The sequence below is a fragment of the Psittacula echo genome (genome assembly GCF_963264785.1).
Source record: "Psittacula echo genome assembly, chromosome: 1".
NCBI lineage: Eukaryota > Metazoa > Chordata > Aves > Psittaciformes > Psittacidae > Psittacula > Psittacula echo.
The window spans coordinates 114260907-114282105 of NC_137735.1; the positions used below are offsets into that span (position 1 = coordinate 114260907).

The 21199-nt window shown below is 40.0% G+C and overlaps 1 protein-coding gene across 5 annotated transcripts in view; it reads left to right on the forward strand.

The window, feature by feature from the left end:
* Positions 1-2589: 2589 nt before the first annotated feature.
* Positions 2590-21199, forward strand: part of ANKS1B (ankyrin repeat and sterile alpha motif domain containing 1B) — a gene marked incomplete at both ends in the record, with an annotated part of 478018 nt that continues 459408 nt past the window's right edge. For all 5 annotated transcript variants that reach the window (XM_080616729.1, XM_080616728.1, XM_080616730.1 and 2 more), the window contains one exon: positions 2590-2723. In XM_080616729.1, the coding sequence (XP_080472855.1) occupies positions 2590-2723 (134 nt within the window). The remainder of the gene's footprint in view (positions 2724-21199) is intronic.

Below are 21199 nucleotides of genomic sequence, written 5' to 3' on the forward strand. Positions count from 1 at the left end.
TATGTAACGTTTAGACTGAGTCATATTTGCCATCTGCTGATCCGACCACATCAACAATACAAATTCTTAAAACCCCCAGTTTTCTTTAGTATCTGCTTCTAATCTGACTTTTCACTAACATGCAGGTTTATGCACATACCCCTGCCTTATGATTAGCTCTTCACAGCATACTGGCACCTCTTCAGAGGCTCTCCGCAAACTTGAAGAAATTCATTCCTGCAGAGCATTCCGAGGATACATGTGAGGTGCTTATCAGGCAATGCATGTGATCGCATACTAAATCAAATGCAAGGCAGAAACAGAGGGAAATTACGGCTACCTTAACAGAGGACATCAAGAAGCTTCAAAAGCAGGGGTATTCTTAGTTTATGGCTAACTTTGGAACTAGTTAATGCTTGAGTGGGTGGTAACAAGATACATAAATTTTTATTCCAGCTTTAAATTACTGTTTTCCACTGTGACTCTGCTGTGAGTAAGGACTTAAACTGTAAATCCTAATTCATGTGATTATACATTTATTTGTTTAAACCATAATGAAACACTTACGTTCACAGTTTCAGACCTTAAAATTGTTATTTATGCTCTTTCAATCAGAAAGGCCACAGTTAAAGAGTCTCTCCACCGACTAATTTTATGCCAGTGCTCAATTCCGTGTCCTGTTGACAACATTGGAGGAGATATCATTTCACATCTTGAAAATGCCAAACTATGTAAATTACATTTTCTAGCTAAAAAATACATACTGTTTTGCTGCTGTGGACAACTATATTGGAACAAGAAGTACCCATGATGTCATTTTTTTTCCTTTGTAAAAGAAAATCAGACCCCAGAAAGAAATTTCTGTTACGAGATTAAAACAGTTTCATTATCTAATAAAAATATAAAAAACACCTGTAAAACTGGTCCTGACAGGAGCTAAACCAAAACATTTGTGAAATCAACAAGGATCTTCCCATTGACTTGAATGTACAATAGGTCTGGAGTAATTAACGCTCTCTCTGGGAATATTAAAATCCTGCCTACCATGATGTTTTGCTGTTGCTGCACTTCACATTTTGAGAGCACAGTTCATGAAAGAATGCCACTGATCTCAGTAGGGGAATGGGAAGGGATCTTAACTTACTTTCCTGTTGTACCTATGGTTCTGCCTGCACAAATGGCAAAACTAAACCAGGGACCTGGAGCTTTAATTTGGCTTTTCAAGTATACACTGTATCAAACAGGGCATTAAACAAGGATGTGCCTACGAATTGCAGAGCACTGAGTATATTCATCACAGCTTGTAAGAACATGAGCCATAAGGAACGCTTAAAGTCATACAATTCAAAACGTGACGTTTTGAAACCGTAACAGAACCAGGAGTAGCAGAACGGATGACTGGATCTGACAGCAAGCACATTCGGTTATACCTCCCATCTTTCGACACGTTACAAAGCCACGATACCGGTCTGACGGGTGTGAGCAGTCCCGCCTGCCCGAGTCACCGAGCCAGCACCTCAGTGCTACTCCCGACCTCAGCGAAGCCCGAGCTTCCTTTTTGCCTGCACCGGTTCGCTCAACGGAGCAGGCTCGTACCTGTGCCGGGGTGTCCTGCCGCGCCCCGGGATGCGGCCGAGACGCCGTTCGGGGGCTCTCCTCACACACACATAGCGCCACGGTACCTCAACCCCACCGTACCTCGCCTCATCACGCACCTCCGGCCTGCCCGCGCCCCACAGACTCGCCCCCTGCCGCGCCCAGTGCTGCACCTGGCCCTGCAGCCCCGGGAGGACACCCCCCTCTTCGCCCCGGCACCCAGAGCCCTCCCTTCCCCTTCCGCAGCGCAAGGAGGCGCCAGCTCCCCGGCGCTGCTCCAAAGCACCTGCAGCAGCCGGCCCTGCTGCCGCGGCCGCCCCGCTGAGCGCTGCCGCGGCCGCCGTGGGCGAGGGGGATGTACCTGCCCGCTCCCCTCGCCCGCAGCGCCGGTCGCGGCGCCGCACCGCAGTGGAGCGCCAGGCGCTGTCGTTGCTGAGGGGCGGGTTTGTAGGGCGGAGGCGCGCAGCCCGTGGCGGCAGCGGCGAGGGGCTGGGGCAGGCGGAGGAGGGCATCGAGCCCGGGCAGCCACTGAGAACGCGCCAGCCGCGTCTCCCCAGCAACGGGCCTGGCAAGTCAGCGCTGCGCCTCCGCCCCTTTCCCGCCCTTCTTCCGTCCGTCCGTGAGGGTCGTTAGCCCCCTTAGCCCGGCCTGCCACGGGCTCGGGGGTTGGGGCTCCCCGCTCCCCCCGCCCCGTCCTCTCCGGGTCGCGGCCGTGCGTGCATGGGAGTGGGGCGGGCGGGAGGGGGGGGGGGTGTCTTTACTGGCCTCGTCCTCCCTTCCTTCTCTTCCACACTCCACCCAGAAATGATCCAGTGAAACTAGGAGGAGGTGATTCTCCTCCTCCCTCCTGCTGCTGCTCCTGCTGGTCTGGAAGGGACTGCAGGAATCTCTGCTCTGCTCTGAGGCAGGGTCTGGGGAGGGGAGAGCGCTCTGAGGAGAGAGGGGCCGCCTTGGCCCGGAGTGCAGCTCTCCCGGCGCGCGGCGGGGTGCGAGGGGGCTGCTTGGCTCCTGACCATGGGAAAGGACCAGGAGCTGCTGGAAGCTGCTCGCACTGGGAATGTGGCTCTGGTGGAGAAACTCCTCTCTGGGAGGAAAGGAGGGATCCTGGGCAGTGGATCTGGAGCTATTCCCTTATCCAGCTTACTGAGGTAGGGACATCGTTCCTCATCAGATGCTGGGGATATTAACCTCTTCTTCCCTATCACCATCATCGCCCCTCTCATCTTCATTTTCATTCCTGCATCCGTCATAGTAACAATAAATCGTTCACTGTCTCGCCAAGTACAAGTGTGCCTGTGTTTAAAGTCACAGGCAGTCATTTTATTAATATAGTGATACTGAATTTCTTGCCTTCAATGTGTCTGTAGGGTACTCGTTCATTCTGTTTCTAGCTGCAGTGCAGAACTTGTATTTATTACCGGGTTAATATGCACAATGTGCTAATTACCCTTCCTTTGATATTTCATCTTCAAATTGCTACTTGTAATCACAGATGGAAGCGTTAATCACAGACGAGAAATTGCATTGTCGAATTCTGTGTAAAAAGCCAGAGCTTCACCCCATACCCTCACTGGTAGTTTCTACCCTCACTTGCAGAAGACATGAGCCTACCAACAAAGAAAGGGAATTTTTATTTTCCTAATGAGAGATCATTGAGGTGTAAAACTTATGGAGCAGGTTAGGTAAGAGCAGCATTACTTTCAAGGTACCTGGATTTGGTGGAGTGAAACTGGGTTACTGGCCATGTTGGATGGAAGACTTAACTTTAGTCATTAGTCATATCTTAGGCAATTCTCAACATGGCTTTGATGTTAAGTTTCATCATGCTCTTATTTAAGAGCATTAGCACAAGCTTTTATGACATTTGACAGTATTCAAACAAGAGGAGGTCTGCAGCACACAATCCAGTGCTAGTGTTCAGTACTACACTAGGCATAGCAAAAGAAGACAAAATGAACTGTAACACTGCCGACCTAGAACTTGAATAAACAGGGATTTTAGTTTGTTTGTTTTGTTTTATTTCTCTTTATTTTTTTTTCTTTTTTTCTGTAAAGAAAAGTCCTAGAGAAATGGAAATTGCTTAAATGAAAATGTATTTGTGATTCTACTGCCAGTACCTCCTTGTCTGGTATACTAATACATTGTTTCAGTGTTCCACATCAGAGGAAATTTAGTGCAACTGTCCAAATTATGCCAGTCTAAACTCTTATTATAAAGTCTTGCTGGTTTTAGTGCTGTATACAGCCACAGTTTAGGTTTACCAAAGTTCCGTGATGCCCCAGTTCAATTAGTTATTGCACCATTGTTGAATTACTAGTCCATTGACCAAAATCAAAACACACCATGCAATTGGTTTTTTTTTTTTTTGTGCTGCACTTCAACAGGCTGATTAGCAAGGAGTATGCCAAATAATTGGTTGAATTTAAGATGTGAGTTGTCTTAAATTGTGATACCTATTTTTCATAAGTACGGAAGTAAGTTCAGTACAATGACTAGCCATTTATAATCCAGTTCTACTGCGTGATTTGTGTAGTGACTTTCTTCAGGGCTAGTGCCTGTGCTATATTCTTGCATTGTTATTTTCGTGTTGTATATCGTAAGTTCCGTATATCCAGAGGGACTGTATTTGCTTGTGTTTTTTATTAAGCAGCAGTGTTTTACTTTGTGTATATGGAACACATTACCCACGTGTCTTTTACAGATGGGTCATGACAGTCATTGTTTGTTACTCACACTTTTAAGTATTTTAGGTTGTAAACTCGACTGTAGTCTTATTTTTTTTTTTTTTATTTTTTTCTGGAAGTGCACTTAGCTTAAAAAGAAGTAAGGCAAGGTGAAACATGCACTGTTTTATTTATGATATTTCTTGCTAATGTTGTCTAGAATGTCTCTGGCTTCTGTAAATATAAATTCAAAAATTATAAATAAAAATTTAGCATACCGCTGCTAAGATATTTCTATTTATAAAGAAGTTATTTGAATACATTTAAAAAGTATTCAGTAATGGATTGATGCATAACCATTCACAGTCTAACACACTATTGAACTTAATGTGTTTCTGAGGGAATCTAAATCATTTCATTGACTTCACCAAGAGCTCAGAGTAGAAGCTACTATGCATTATAAAAAGTGTTTTGAAGAAAAAAATTATGTGAGCTAGGTATTTTAACATACCTTTTTTTGGAGATGTTGCATGATCTGACTGATGCCAGTAATTATGGATTAAGCCCAGAATGATACGCAAGATTAAGGTGGGATCTATCTTGGTACAGAGCACATGGAAAAGAAGAAAGTACTTGAAAGGGAGTCATGCTAACATCTTAGAATCATAGGATCATAGAATAGTTAGGGTTGGAAAGAACCTTAAGATCTTCTAGTTCCAACCCCCCTGCCATGGGTAGGGACACCTCCCACTAAACCATGCCACCCAAGGCTTTGTCCAAATTGGCCTTGAACACTGCCAGGGATGGAGCATTCACAGCTTCCTTGGGCAACCCATTCCAGTACCTCACCACCCTCACAGTAAAGAATTTCTTCCTTATATCCAATCTAAACTTCCCCTGTTTAAGCTTTAACCCGTTACCCTTTGTCCTGTCACTACAGTACCTTATAGGTACTGGAAGGCTGCTATGAGGTCTTCATGCAGCCTTGCCTTCTCCAGGCTGAACAGCCCCAACTTTCTCAGCCTATCTTCATACGGGAAGTGCTCCAGTCCCCTGATCATCCTCGTGGCCCTCCTCTGGACTTGTTCCAACAGTTCCATGTCCTTTTTATGTTGAGGACACCAGAACTGCACACAATACTCCAAGGGAGGTCTCACGAGAGCAGAGTAGAGGGGCAGGATCACCTCCTTTGACCTGCTGGTCACGCTCCTCTTGATGCAGCCCAGGATACAGTTGGCTTTCTGGGCTGCGAGTGCACACTGCTGGCTCATGTTCATTTTCTCATCGACCAACACCCCCAAGTCCTTCTCTGCAGGGCTGCTCTGAATCTCTTCTTTGCCCAGCCTGTAGCTGTGCCTTGACCCTATTTAGGAAATCAACACTGAAAACAGCAATCTTGCAAAGAGCCGTAATTGTAAAGTGTAAAAGCTCGAATTTGAGATTTGGAGGATCTGAAGGATTTTTTTAATAGAAAACTAGTTGAGGTAGCTTACAAGTAGAGCTGTACTAATATTTTTTGCATACAGTTTATTAGACTAAAACCTGCTTTTGAAAGTTACAATAAAGGCAAAGCATAGAAAAAAATACAGGGACATATTTTTCTTCTTCTTATGAAATCTTTAGAAGACATTGTGTTTGACAGTAACTCCTGGTGTTCATTGATCATAATTATTGCTCAATTCCTAAAATGGTGTCCCAGAACTGTACCTGTCCGATTATGGTGAGAAAGGTCTATTTTACTTTTTCTTTCTCCTTTTGGCAATGCTGTTCCTATCATTAGGCTGGAAAAGTCGTTCAGTATACAAATGGGCTAATACTGTGCCTGATACACTGGACTGAGTAGCAGTACACATTCCCTTTGGATTTCTTCTAAGTGCTGAAGACAACTCAGTTTATGTGGCTGAGCTCTATGGCTTGATGCTTTTGTTTTGGTGAAAATCTGCTTCACAGTAATTATGCACCTCTTGAATGACATATAATATTCATGAATTGACAAATACACATCGATTGTTATGTGAAACAAGGAGCAAACTATCTGAGCTCTGATTTTCTATTTACATTTTTATGTCATTTTTCTTCTGCCTTTCACTGTATTTTATGGTACTTGGGGGAAAACTATGGCAAGATTTTGTATGGTTGTATGGTTGAACTTATTCATTGATGTTAATTGCGGACTAAATTACCTAGTATTTAAAGGGCTGACTTCTGATTTATAGGTCATTATATTAAATCATGACTACAGTTAAGGAAAACAGCATTGTTCCATGTGTTCCATTTAAGCACACATGTAAATATATGAATGAATTCCTGTGAGGATTTAAAACATGCTTAAAGCAGAGTATGGTCAAAGCACATAAATATGATACATCCTTAAGTAAAAGGTCATATGCACCCAGATATCTGTAAGAGATACTATGTAAGACCTCATGCCCAAATAGATTATCTAGAGCAATGACAACTAATCAGTGATGTTTGGCTGTGTGTACCATATAACTTGCTTCAGTTCAGGAGAAGCATTGAAAGTCTGTGGGTCAGTTTGTGGCCCTGTATCTCAATCTCCATACTTTGCTCTGAAATATAAAGATTATGGGTAAATATATGGGAGGTGAATTCCTCAGATGCAAAAGTTAGCGTAAGGTGTTGCAACATACTAGAGCAAGTATAATGGTCAGTAAACACCTGGCATAGAGTAATTTAGTTGCTCAAACCTGGGTATTGGAATTTCAGATGCCCATGAGTTTCCAAGGTATCTGCATGGACTGAGGGACTTTAACAAAGAACCACGACCTCAGGAGATAACATCTGAATTCAAGGGGGGATACACTAGGAAATCTAAAGCTGTGTTACATGAGTGTGTAGGCTACAGTCTCCAACCCAAAACATTAGTGCAGCGCTAGGACCTATTCTTTTACTATGAAACACGGATATTTTGATATCTCCTAACAGTCAAGAGTTCAGAAGGCCAAAGTGTAAGGAAAGATTCTTTTCTCTGTTTCTTCTGGGATTCCGCTTCCTAGAATTGTCATATGTGTCGTGATTTAAGCCCAGGCCGTAAATCAGAACCACACAGTCTACTTCCCCCCCCAACCTTTCTTCCTCCCACTCCTGGAGGGACGGGGAGGAGAATCGAAAGAATGCAACTCCCACGGGTTGAGATAAGAACAGTTTAATAACTAAGGTATAACACAAATCACTGCTGCTACCACCAATAATAATAATGATAAAGGAAATAACAAGGGAAGAGAATACAACTGCTCACCGACCGATATCTCGCCCCCATCCCGCAGCGTTCCAGCCCTTCCAGGGCACTCTCAGTTCTACATCCTGGGCATGACGTGCTGTGGTATGGAATACCTCTTTGGCTAGTTTGGGTCAAGTGTCCTGTCTCTGCTTCCTCCCGGCTTCTCCTCCTCCCTGGCAGAGCATGAGACTCACAAAGTCCTTGGTCAGGCTAAACATTTGAGCAGTAACTAAAAAGATCGCTGTTATCAGCTCTGTTCCCAAGCCGAAAGTCAAAAACACAGCGCTGCACCAGCTACTAAGAAGGAGAAAAAATGACTGCTACTGCTGAACCCAGGACAATATGTTAGTATGTCAACTATATTTCATATTGAAAGAATGTATGTCTTTTAGGTGTGTAATAGAGTGCAAAGAGAATTTTCATAGATTTTAAAATTATTTTCATTGGCTTTTATATTATTCCAGTGTAAACATGAAAATTTGAGAGTGAAATCCCACAGTCCCTCTAACAGAATGTATCATTCAATTCTTTGTGTATTCCAAATCTTTCAATGTAAATTAAGTGATTTAACACATTAAAAGAGTAAAGTATTTCTAATAAAACTGGTATTTTTAATTTACTTAATTTAATTATATAAGTGACATGTTTTCATTGACTAACCAGGTTTCTATTACTAGACACAGACAGGCTTTGTTTCTTTCAAATTGTTTTAGGAAGAATAACTTTGAAGGTTTTCATCTCAGAGGTTTATATTTCATAGACCTTACATCATTTTGGCACATGTAGTCAGGTGCATGCCTTTTTGTCCTACTAATATGTGACAACCCAAAGAAAAATTGATAGTTCTTGATTAAATGCTAATTTTTAGCCTTTTTAAACTTTACATGTTAAAAGAGGTTTGGATTTTTAACAGGACTATGGGATAGAATATGCATTAATGTGAACTGGCACAGAGTGGTAGGGAAGGATGAGTTGGCCCCTTCTTGCTCTTTGTTGGCTGCTGCCATAACACAGCATGGGAGGGCGGAGCAGCCTGCATGGAGCTGGTTTTTTCCCCTTCTACACTTGGCAGACTGTGGCAGGGAATGGCTCCATTCTTTGCTTATCCTTACTTAGCGCAGCTACACAGTGTATAGGCCTGGACCAAGATATTTCTCTTCTAAAGTATAAGAAAACCCGCAAGCAGATTGTCAGCCTGCGAGTTGCAATCTGTTTTCTCATCTGTTTCTCAGAGCAGTGTCTTGCTTGCAGCAAAGCCACAGTTCAGCCTGATGGCCTCATTGCATGCTGAGAACTACACAAATCTACTTCTATCCTTGTGCAGAGCCCTGTGATTCATTCATCTTCCTGTGCAAAATCAGATCACACTTCTGCTTGTAGGGCAGAAAGTATTTAAAATACTGAAATACTTTATGAAGCTTTAGTTAAAATTGTAAAGTTGTTTTCACATTATAATTTAAATAACAAATGGATCACCTTATCAAGAAAAATAAACTCACGAGTTCTGTTTTTCATTTCTTTACAAATAATGTTTATTAAAGAGAAACTTTCTTAAGTTGATTTAGAGATTGTTTTATATGAGGATTGCAGTAGCAGGGTTCTGGGCTTGCATAATTCTGAAGTCGCTTCTGTGTTAGAGGGTACTTATTTCAGACAACTGGGGCAGATAGTAAAATGGCAACTGTTTGTTACATATAGGTCAAGGGAGCATCCAATTAGTCTATGCTTATTTCTAATTTTAGTTACTCTACTTCTAATTAATGTATGGAGGATTTTGTACTGGTGTCCCAAGCAAAGACCAGCATTCCCGGATTACCCAATTACCATCTTTGTCCTGTTAGAGAAGGAATATTAAGTCTTTTGGGTACATACTTAATTTTTCTTCCTTTTGTCTTTCAGTATGAAACATAAGTCACAGCAATACTTTATGCTGTTTGCTGTTAGTGCTAATTAATTGCTGCCTTGATTCTGCATGTTTGCCCAGTCAAATATATGAGCTTCTCTGAAAACTTCACCTTCATTTTGTTATTGTCTATCTTTCTTAGACGTATTTTTATTTCTGATAAATGCTTTCAATTAAAGTTTAGACAGAATTTTATCTATGGAATTCCTTAGATTCCTTCACGAATTTGAAACATTTACAGTATGAAAAAGTAGCAATGTCGGCAGTATCAAGGACATCTGGTAGAAATATCATTGTTACGGGCAAGGCATTTCACAAAGTTTGTGTAATAAATCTTCCCTAGGAGCTCAGAATGATCCTGGATTCACAGCTCTGTAGTTAATCTCTATAGATAAACTTCTCACTTCTCCTTATTTCAGATCTTGTCTTCTGAGTATTGTTGAATTGTGTGTTCTATTGTTTTTTAAATGTTAGCCCAAATGTAAAAAATAACCAGCAAGAACTGTAGATCTAGTGTAAAATCTACTGAGGTCATATTATCTGCCCATAGATAGGATCAATACCAGTGCTACTGGTAGCTAGCAGTGCTGGGAGGACTGATGAAGGATATGATGGAGACAGAAAGACTGATAAGAGCAATTTTACAAACATATTAAAGAGAGGATAAACAAAAAGCAAAACAAAAAAAAACCCATCAGAAAGTTGAAGTGTCATAACTTAAAATAATTATTTCAGAATTCTAGAATCCTTAGGCACTAGATGGCTAGTGTCTAAATCTGCAGAGGACCATATAAATGCATTGTGATCAGTATCTTTTTTTCCCTCTGGTCTGATGTTATGATCTTAGTAGTTTGGTAATTCAGTAGAATTCATGTTGCTGTATACATTTTAAAAATTGATATGTGACAGTGCTGCCTTTAAGTGGTAGTGATGTAGCAGAACTAAGAGGGGAAATAAATGAAATGAAATTAAGAATGATGTAATCTGAAAGGTCTGCTATCCTGTGACTAGTCAAGGTTGGAAATATGATGATGAGCAAATACAGATGCTTTTAAGACAAGCATTTTCACAGTCACTGCACTAGTGATCAAGAAGAACATAACCATGTTTCTAAAAATCTACGGGTAGGTTATTTGCCTCAGTTTCAGTTTGTATGAGTATTCATGGATGAACTATTAAGGAACTACTTATAGTTCTAAATCATTTTTTATTGTCCTGACACAGGCACTGCTTTAATTTATGATACTGGTATATAATTCCTAAGAGACAAACCAGTGTGGAGTGCATTTACACTTCCTTTCCTTCAGCAAGGTTAGCTTGCTTACCTGGGGAGGTGACATATACAAGAGTTCCACAACTGGAATTCCCTTTTGCCATGGAATTTTTCTGCTGGCCACTTCCAATCAGTGTACACATCCTAATCCTTTTTATTTCAGGTAAAATAGTTTGACAACTCTTAATGTTAAATATACAAGTCAATGAGCAGTGTTAATTCCTGCCTACTGATATGTTATTTTCATGTGCATGGATCCTTTTAGGAGGTAGGGAATATATTTTGTTTGAACTTTGTAGCCTTTGTGGGAAGACTTTTATTACTTTTTAATTTTTTTTTCCTGATGACAGTATTTTCAGTATCTTTCCATTACATTTAAGAACTGATACAGCAACTCTTCTGTACTTTAATTAAAACTTATTAATTTCTAAAAATGTACATGTATCTAATATAAGAAATGTTCTGTGAGATTTAGTTCCATGTGATTGTGCTTTTATTAAAATAGTTTTACACTGTTTTCTATTTATTGCACATATGTTTTCAGAAGAAAGAAAAAATACTAAAAATGACAGAATGAGTGCAATTTGTTTCCGATAGTGGTAGCTACGATTCTGATTGCGTTGATACCTGTCCTAGGTGTCTAAGTTTCCATTACGGCCAATAGAGATCTAGTCAGTGCAGTTAGGGAGCATACAGAGTGATTCAGATCACCACAAAGTAGAAAGTGAATAATTTTATTTCAAACTGAACCACATCCCAATTTAAATATTTTTTGTAGGTAAAAATATTTCAGTGAAGAACAGGAAAACAATTCTAATTAAAGGTATATGTAGAATATGTATAAATGACCACTTAAATAGCTAGGTTAAAACAAAATTTGGGTAGAATTTCCTTCCTGATTTTATAGCTGATCTAGGTGAATTCAGAATTAACAGGCATTAGATACTGACCGAGATAAATAAGTAGATTATCTGGTCAAGAGGCAGAATCATGGATGTGTGAAATTAGAGATACACGAAAAATACATAAAATGCATGATGCTGTATCACAGAAGTTTGTTGCAAATGCACCAAGTGTGCAAGAATGGAATTAGAAAAATATCAGGTGGAGTTAAAACTGGTAAGGGATGGGAAGGGCAAAAGTAAGTATGTTGACAGCAAAAGAAAATATGGACCCACTGCTCAGTGGGGCAGGAGACAAAGCACATAGAAAAGCAAGGCAGTCATTGCCTCTTCTGCTTTGGGGTGTTTTTTTCAGTGGTAAAGTTTGACTTCCCAGATTCTTGAGCCTACTAGCAAAATTTGCATGGCAATGAAACATGACCCACAGTAGAGGAAGATCAGGGGAAGCACTTAGGACCAATGTTACTGTGAGGCCACTGTTATCTTTGGAGGATCATGTCAAACAAGGTAAGTTTCTGATGACTGGAAAAGGAAAATGTCATGCTCATCTTCAGAAAGGCAAGAGGAAAGTTCTAAACCATATGGCTCATTAGTCTAACCTAGGTCCTGATGACTGTTACAGAGCATATCCTCATGGAAGTAATTTCTGGGCACACGAAAGACAAGAACGTGATTGGGAACAGGCAGCATGGATTTACCAAGTTCAAATCATGCCTGACTGACCTTAATTGCCATCTCCAACGAGAAAACTGCCTCTATGGACAAGGCGAGAACTGTGAATGTTGTCTAACTTTGCTTTAGAGCAGTCTTTTTCAGTTAAAACAGTGAGTGATGGACTGAATAAGAGGATGGTAAGAGGGGTGGAAACTTGGCTGGACTGCATGGCTGTGAGGGTTGTGATCAACAGTACAAAATCCAGCTGTTGGTGTCACTAGAAGGTTTCTTGGGATTCAAGAGCCAGTGTTGATTGCAATGTATCAAGTATAGCAGGTTTGTAAGGGACCTGAACAGGCTGGAGAAATGGGCTGATTGGAGCATCATGAGATTCAGCCAAAGCCACAGTGAAGTCTTTCAGCTGGAAATGAATAACCTCTTGCTCCACTACAGGCTCTTATGCTGGAGTTGGACAAGTTTTTGTGGTTTTCTTCTTTTTCTGTCATATTGGTGATTACAAAAATGTCAATATCACATTTGGTCTTTGAGTTTACACAGTAGTAACTTCTTTTTCCTGTAAGAATGGTATGATTGGTATGCAGATTTTTTCCTAACCTTTCATAGCCCAGACAAGTGCTGAAATAAGTTAAGTTGTAAAGTATTCATGTCACAGCATGAAAAGTGTCCAGGAAATAGATGTCTTTTAGAGAAAGTAAAAAAAGTAGAGTTTTATAAATTAGAATTGGGAATCTCTTCTGGTATAGGTATTTTCCTTCAGCATATTGTCTGAATTTCAAGCCTTTGTGATGTAACTTTCTAGTGTGTTTATTATTGGTAGTTCTTAGAGTTAACTGTGAGTTTAATGTCTTCCATGTTTACTTGCTGACTTGTAAGGGTCCTTGTTTTTAATTTTTAGATGCCACTAGATACGATTTGTGGAACAATGTGTATAAGTTATTTTTGCAGTTTAAGCCCCCCAACACATTAATAATGGCAGTTTGACCCTAGAATTTCAATGAAGTCATTGGTAAGGTTTCCAAAAGAATATAATTTACACTTATTTTTAGTTTTCAATTTTCTCAAGTAATTATTTATCCACTTCCATATCTTCCTTGTCATCTGTATAGCTAATTTGTCAGATTATGCTCATAAGTAATTTGCAATCACTCTGCTTCCTGTTTTGTGCACATTTATGTGCAGAGCAGTATCTTGCATAACCAAGTGGTAATGATCTGCCAGGCATCTTCTCACATAATGTGCATAAGTAACATTTCAGAGAACAAAATACACCAAATGGAGAAAAAAAGCATATGGTATATAGTATATGTATATGTCAGAAATCTGTTGTTTGCCTGTCACAATAGTTAAATCTATCTCCTCTATTTTTACTTTGATATAGACTATGTACATCTTGACTAAGTCATGACATAAGCAGAAAATGAAGGCTCTAAAGGATGGAATCAACATGTATTCTGGGTTAGGAGATGTGGCGAAGACAGGTGGGGAGAGAAAACTGAATAGGGTTATTTAGAGTGTTTTGGCCAGCAGGCTGTATATAAAAATCTGAAAAGGCTGGAGTGCTAGAAATGTTTGGTAAGAGAAATGAGTATAAGAATTGAGATTGAGAATAAGAACTGAAAGTGATTGACCATGGAAGTTAGCACTGATGAGGAGCAGAAGAGACAAGTTTAGGAAACGAGAGACAAGGAACAGGGCAAAAGGAGTTACATTTAGCAGAATAAAAAGAAAATATATATTCACTGAAATATAGTTTTCAGTCAAAACTTGACATTTTCATATTTCCTTGCTATAACAAATATTTGTGAAATGCACCTGCAAACTGTCTCATTCTCTTTTAATGTTAAAAATAGACAGCAGTTAATAACGTGCCATCAGTCATTCCATTAGGTTAGGTGGAAGAGGTTGTTGTGATGGATATAGAGAGATTCTAAATCATCTAGTAAAATTTTGCCGAGATGACACCACATGGTGAAATTTCAGGAGTTTTAGTTTGATTTTTTTTAATTAAGGGTAAAAATAAAGTTGCCGGTACAGTGCTTGTTTAACCCCTTGAATGTAGGCTTTATTTTTATTTTTTTTTAATTATACAATCCTGTAGTGTTTTCTTTCACAAGGTCTTACATCAGTTGTGGCCCAGGATACAATGCTCATTGAATAAGCAGTTATTCAGTAGTTTTTATCCTTAGGATTCAATGGTTAACCCCGAGCCTTATTTACTGCACACAATTCAAACTCTTCTCTAGAAAAAGAATGATTTATTTTTCTCCTGGGCTTTTCAGTGGTGTTTGTCACTATAGTATCTGACTGCTTCACAACATTAATAAGTTTACTGTCACAGTACTTCCGTGACTGGGTAAGGGTGTTAATATCTGCAGTTCAGAAATGCTAACTGAAGCACAGCTAGATTATGATGAGAAGTATCCACTGACTTAGTGTTTCTAACTGGTGCCTACAAAGAGCTTATTTTTCACAATATTAGTATAGTTATTATAAAAAGTAGGAATGCCTCTTCTTGGTCAGGATGAAGGTCCATCTAGCCATGTAGCCTTCTCCAGTATAAGAGGCTGGTTTTTAAAGAATATAGCAACAAAGCAAGCATATAGTAAGTAACACTTTCTCCAGCATACTCTCACAGCTTCCAACAATTTACAGCAGCTTTGTGAGACAGATGTATTGTCCTTGTATTTAATAGCTCCAGCGGGTTTTTCTTCCATTCATTTGTTCATTTGGTGTTTGAAGCAATGCAAATTTTTAGCATTCATAGCATCTCACAGAAAGAATTTCACATCTTAATAAAGTATTATGTGAAGAATATTCTCTATAAATTAATTGGCATTTTATATGTTCAAATGTATAAAGATCTGCTCAAATGCTCAGAGGTTTGTTTCTGGAGTACAGACATGGGTAGAATCTATTCCTGTGGTGCAGGATTAAACTGCTGTTCCTGTTCTTAACTTGTTTAATTGATTTAGTAAATACCAATGCACCTTTTAATACCTTCAATTTTCAAGAAGAGAAGTGTTCTTATTCAGTCATCCCCATTATAGGGGATAGGCTTTCAGCTGCTCCAGGATCACTATTCATTGCACAAGGAAAAATAATATTGGAATCATGTAATTATTAAGGCTAATGCATATGTGTAAGCAGGATGACTTAACACCAGCACTTTAATCCTTACCATTGCAACCTCAACATTCTTTTAATGGATCAAGAACTGACTGAATGGAAGAGTTCAGAGGGTTGTGATCAGCAAAGTAGAATCCAGCTGGAGGCCTGTAGTCAGTGATGTTCCCCAGGGATTCAGTACTGGTTCCAGCCTTACTCAACTTGTCTATCAATGACCTGGATGAAGGGCTAGAGTGTGCCCTCAGCAAATTTGCTGATGATATGGAGCTGGGAAGAGTAGCGGATACATCTGGATGCTCTCATTCAGTGGGACCTTGATAGGCTGGAGAATTGGGTGGGGAGAAACCTAATGAGGTTCCAGAAGGGCAAGTGTAAGGTCCTGCACCTGTGGAGGAAGCACCCCGTGTACCAGCACAGGCTGGGGACTGACCTACTAGAGAGCAGCTCAGCTGAGAAGGATCTGGGAGTCTCGGTAGATGGTAAGTTGACTATGAGCCAGCAGTGTGCCCTTGCAGCCAGGAGTGCCAGTGCACTAGGGTGCACTGGGAGGAGTGTGGCCAGCAGGTCAAGGGAGGTGATCTTCCCACTCTACTGACCCTGGTGAGGCCACATCTGGAGTATTGTGTCCAGTTCTGGGCTCCTCAGTACAAGAAAGACAAGGTGCTGCTGGAGAGGGTCCAGTAGCCACAAGGATGATCAGGGGTCTAGAGCATCTCTCCTATTAGGAGAGATTGTCGAAGCCTGTTCAATCTACAGAAGAAAAGACTGAGCGGGGGTCTAATTAGTGCATATCAATATCTCAAAGGCAGGTGCCAGAAGGATGCTGCCGGACTCTTTTCAGTGGTGCCCAGCGACAGGACAAGGAGCAATGGCCGTAAACTGAGATACTAGAAGTTTCACCTCAGCATGAGGAAGAACTTCTTTACACTGAGGGTGCAGACACTGGAACCGGCTGCCCAGGGAGGTTGTGGAGTCTCCCTCTCTGGAGACATTCAAAGCCTGCCTGGATGCGTTCCTGTGTAACCTGCTCTAGGTGGCTTTGCCTTGGCAGGGGGGTTAGATTAGATGATCTCCAGAGGTCCCTTCCAACCCTAATGATTCTCTGATAATGGAAAAGGGGGCTTTTTGTTGTCAGGTTTCAACACATACTTGGAGTTTATTCATATGGTCTCTTCAGTCTTTTGACCAAACTTCAGGGTATGCAAGAAATCTGAGACCTAGAGCCTTAGCAGCAGTTATGACAAAGTTTGCCACAGGAATCATTGCCACATCCAAAACGGTGTAAGTTACATAGGTATAAATGTCAGAAAAGGAGTAACAGCAGTATAAACTTTGTGATGTGTTTCCAGTGCGTACATAGTTTTTTGCCTGAAAATGAACTGTTGCAGCATTTGCTTCTACTCTTGCTTCTCTGTCTTGCTCACCTGGTTGTAATAGGGCACAGACTTAGGAAATAAGTTTTGAGAAAAGCAAGTAAGGTTGCTAAGAGATGCCTGCTTTCTAAACAGCCCAGGAAACATCCTCTTCGTTAGGCTGTCTACTTCAGAAACCTCCAGGGAATAAATCAGCTAATTATGATAGTGGTAAGAGACAAACAGAGCTATCTTTCCCTTCCATCAGTTACTCAATATTGTTTTCATAGAATTTTTTCTTCTCATCAAACCTTCTTTTACCATTATAACTGGTTTTTGTCCCCTTCCTTTCTCACTGTGACACCCAGCTTGGAAAGGGGGAAAAGTCAGGCAAAAAAGAATCCTGAATCCTGAGTTCCTTATGCCAACCTTGAAAAAGAGGACATTGTTGCAGATACTCAGCCCAAGGTCAGGGATTCCAGTATAAAAAAATATGAAGATCTAAGTTAATGCTTTTGGAGAATGCAAAACGCACTAGATTTGACAATGGCATGGGAAAACTGAACATAATGAGGGCAGAATTAATTGGGAAGCTTGAAAGAACAGACACAAGGCTGGGCAAAAGTTATAAGATCAGGGATACAGGATTGATTTGGGAACTGGGCATGATAACTGCCTGAACAAAGAGGTAGAGATCCACTTTCGGAACCTTTCTCAAAGACTGATGAAATCTAAGAAGTGTTAAATAAATTTATTTAGAGGGTGACAAGAAAATACACATGCATGGTTGGGTGTTGTATGGTCTTTGTCCAACAGAGCTGTAGCACGTGTGAATGAATCTGCCTAGCTGCTTGGGAAAATGCCAAAACCAGGACCACCAGCTCTGAAAAAGCAGAGGAAGAAGCTGAATCTCTTAGTGGTATTTCTGTTTAAATGTGTTCTTGAGTTAAAAAAACCTCAGGAGAGAATGAGACTGTAGTTTCTCGCTACTCGCGTGGTGAGGGACGGAAGCACTAGTTCCCTCCGAACTAGGGCTGAGACATAGAGCATTCACGGAATGCGGGTCAACAACAGATTTATTGCGCAGTTACAATTCCTTATATCTGCCGCCTAAGCACCTCCCCAGGGTCAGCTGGTTCCCGTCCCTCCTGGCAACTTCCTGTCCATGCACCAATCCCTACATGAGACAGCAGGCCTCAGGATTACACTTTAAAGGATGGAGCCAGTGTCAAGACCTCTTTGGAAATATACTACTTTGGCTGTCTTCAGTTCATAGTAGCTAATTATCCAAATCTCCTTTGAAAATACTACTTTCTTAAATAACACAAAATGTCACCATTTCTGGGTAAGTTCCAAATAAATTCTAAAGAAGAATTAAAAACAATCATTCCAGAAAATCAGCTCATAGTACACATCTAAGTTTCACTTGACTTGTGAGATGGCGTGGCATTGTCAGTAGTTTCAGGAACTGTCATGCAGCATGCATTGTTAAATCATCTGGGATTCTTGGAAAAGTCCAGAATACAGCTGAGATCTTCCTGAGAAAAATGAACCTTTTGGTAAAAATGACAATTCCTTATATTCCTCAAAAGTATCTTCAGTTATTTTTTGGTCTTTGGGCGTTTCCTTTCTCAGCTCTGTAGAAAGCAATGTCTATACCAGATTTTATTTGAGGCTATTGCAGTACCACACTTACTGGGCATCAGATGAGCCTCCTATAAGGTGTATGAAATTTTGCAAAGGATTGGTTTATTTTCACTGTAACTAAAAGACAGATGCTACCTTTCAAAGCAGCTGGACTGACACTCACATAGGGAGTTGTCAGGAGCTATTTTAAATGAGTGCAGATTTATCAGAGCCGTGAAACGGGCTGTCCTGTCTCTGTTAGCACTGCTCAGTGCATTCTTCTAATCATATGCAATTTTAGTCACATGGCCTAACATTTAGATCATCACAGGCAGATGCACTATAGTTTTGATGATAAATCTCTTTCCCTTTGCACCTCTATTAGGGCACATTATGGCACATCTAAGCATACAGAACTTGACAATAATATGAATCATTAAAATACTTGATTTTAATTTAAAGTTGGTATTTAAAGTACTCTTGGTCAATTTATGAAGAATTATGTTCTTTCTGAAAAGTGCTTTCAGTTTAGTTTTGATGGGCATTATGCAAAGATTTTTTTACCTAGGTTTGAAAAAGTTGAAAAACCTGTAAATGAGCACATTGGGCTAAGATTACTGGTTTATGACACACCTTAAAAATTGTCAGAAAAGGAAATAATGGCCTGACCTGAAGTTCTTATTTGAAGTGTAATCTGTCTCTTAATTTAATATTGTGTTGCTGTGCTGAAGTTGGCCACATCTGATTTTTTCCCATCATATCGAAGTGATTGTTTGATTTTTGAACAGATTTTCTGATCAGTAAGCATATGCTCTGAGTAGCAATTACTGTATGCAAAGAGAAGTTTGCCATGCATCCCTTACAATTTAATCTCAGGCTTAAGCTGTGGTCATTTGTCTTTAGCATAACAGCCAAAGACTTGCACACCTAAACATTAATTCACATTCCAAGTGAAGAAAATGTATTTTGGCTAACAGCAGTGTGTTGCATAAGTAGACACTGAACATACTAATGATACTGTGTAACCAAGTGTTACTGCTCCCATTTGTGCTAAATATTACACATCTTAAATTCTGTTAGTGCTTTGATCATTAGATTCTCTTTTCCATTTAAAACACTATCAAGTTGTGTTTATGTTTTTCACTGTTAATCATTAGTGAGCTGGCCTATCAATTTCTCAATAGGTCAGTATTTTCCACTACAGCTTAAAATTTTAAATGTAAATAATTGTTCACTTTATCTTCACACTTTTTCGGTTAAGTGATGTCAAATGCTAATGAGGCAGGGCCTGGTATCACCATCCTCCAGAAAATAATGCAAGTAAGAGCAAACATACTGAAGAAATTTTGCAAATAAATTTGATGTCTTGCCTATAGAAAAAACCTTGAAAAATCTGGAAATTAGCAGAGTCACAGTCAGCTATTTTATATATCTATGCTCCAGTGAAAAGAGCAGGTTCCTTTCCCTAGGGGAACAGAGGGATGCATTCCTCAAATGATGCAATGACATTGAAGGTGCATGTCCTTTTTCCCCCAGCCCTTGTCTCTTCAAGAAAGTAGGGGTGTCTGTATGTATGTCTGTAGGTGTGAATATATGACGTAGCCATGTAGGCAGCTAGTTCTACTGAAACACGCAGTAAAATAAAAGTGGATGAAGATTTATTGTTAACCAAGCTTTAATGAATAAATACCAGCTTTCCCCCTGGAACTGCACTATTTTTTATACCTGTAGTGGTCTTAAGTTTCTCAGCATAGAAATGGCATGGAGAGTCCAAAACAGTAGTTAAGCTGATAACCATATCACTCACTTCTGAGGTAGACACTCAGGTGCAAGTTTCTGGTCTGTCCGTCCCAAGAGAGTTCTCTAACCACTGGTTTACTTAACACACAGTTTTCCCCTGGTCTGCAATCTACTTGGGTTGTATACTCTTTTCTATGAACTGAGCCTTATCGTAATAAGAATAGCAAATATCCTAAAGAATTGCTGGAGCATTTGACTGATTATACTTAAGTTCACGAAAGAATAAAAACCTGTGGAGAAATATGTGATAGAAATATGAAATAATTCATTTAGGAAAAGAGCTTAAGATAAGAATACCTGACATATTTTCAGAGATAATTTACATGACAGTTACAACTGAAAAGAAAAAAAGAGTGTGACTAAGGGTTACTGGCAAAAAATTAGAAAAGTTAGGTTCACGTGCATTTAATTGACTTTGATGATATCACTGGATTGTGTTACATGGGTATCACATGTTCAGAAATGCCTTTCTTTTTCGTGTATTGTAAAGAAAAGAATTTAACACTAAAGTGCTTCAAATTTACAATGGAGGTCCTTTGGAATAAACATGAAGAATAAGATAATGATTTGTATAGAAAAGCAAAAAGAGTGGGGAAAAGTACAGTAAGTAGCTAACTTAGTAGTTTATAACAAAATCGGGGCAATGATTTTGTTAGTTAAAACATACTTATGAATAAACATTCTATTTAGAAGAAATATAATGAGAAAAGATGGAAGGGAAATTCTTTACAGTCAGTTTGCAGTTGTCTTGCAAAAGAGGTAATTCAGGTAATGGGTAAAAAAGCTGTTTTGCAAAGATCAAGGTCATGTACTTGGCCACTCCACTTTCTCCATTCCCCTTCTGAAAGATCTGAAGTCTAGGCACTGTAGAAGTGGGGAGAACATATTTAGGCTCTCTTAGTTCCAGAAGCACCGGGCATGTTGAAATAACACTCTACTACCTGTGGATTACATTGCCTGTGTTGGGGTCTACAAAGCCACGTAATAATGACTCTGCTTAAGTTCAGCTTGTTGGTAGAATGACAACCAGCCTAAATCCTCACAGAGCAAGCTTTGGTCTATT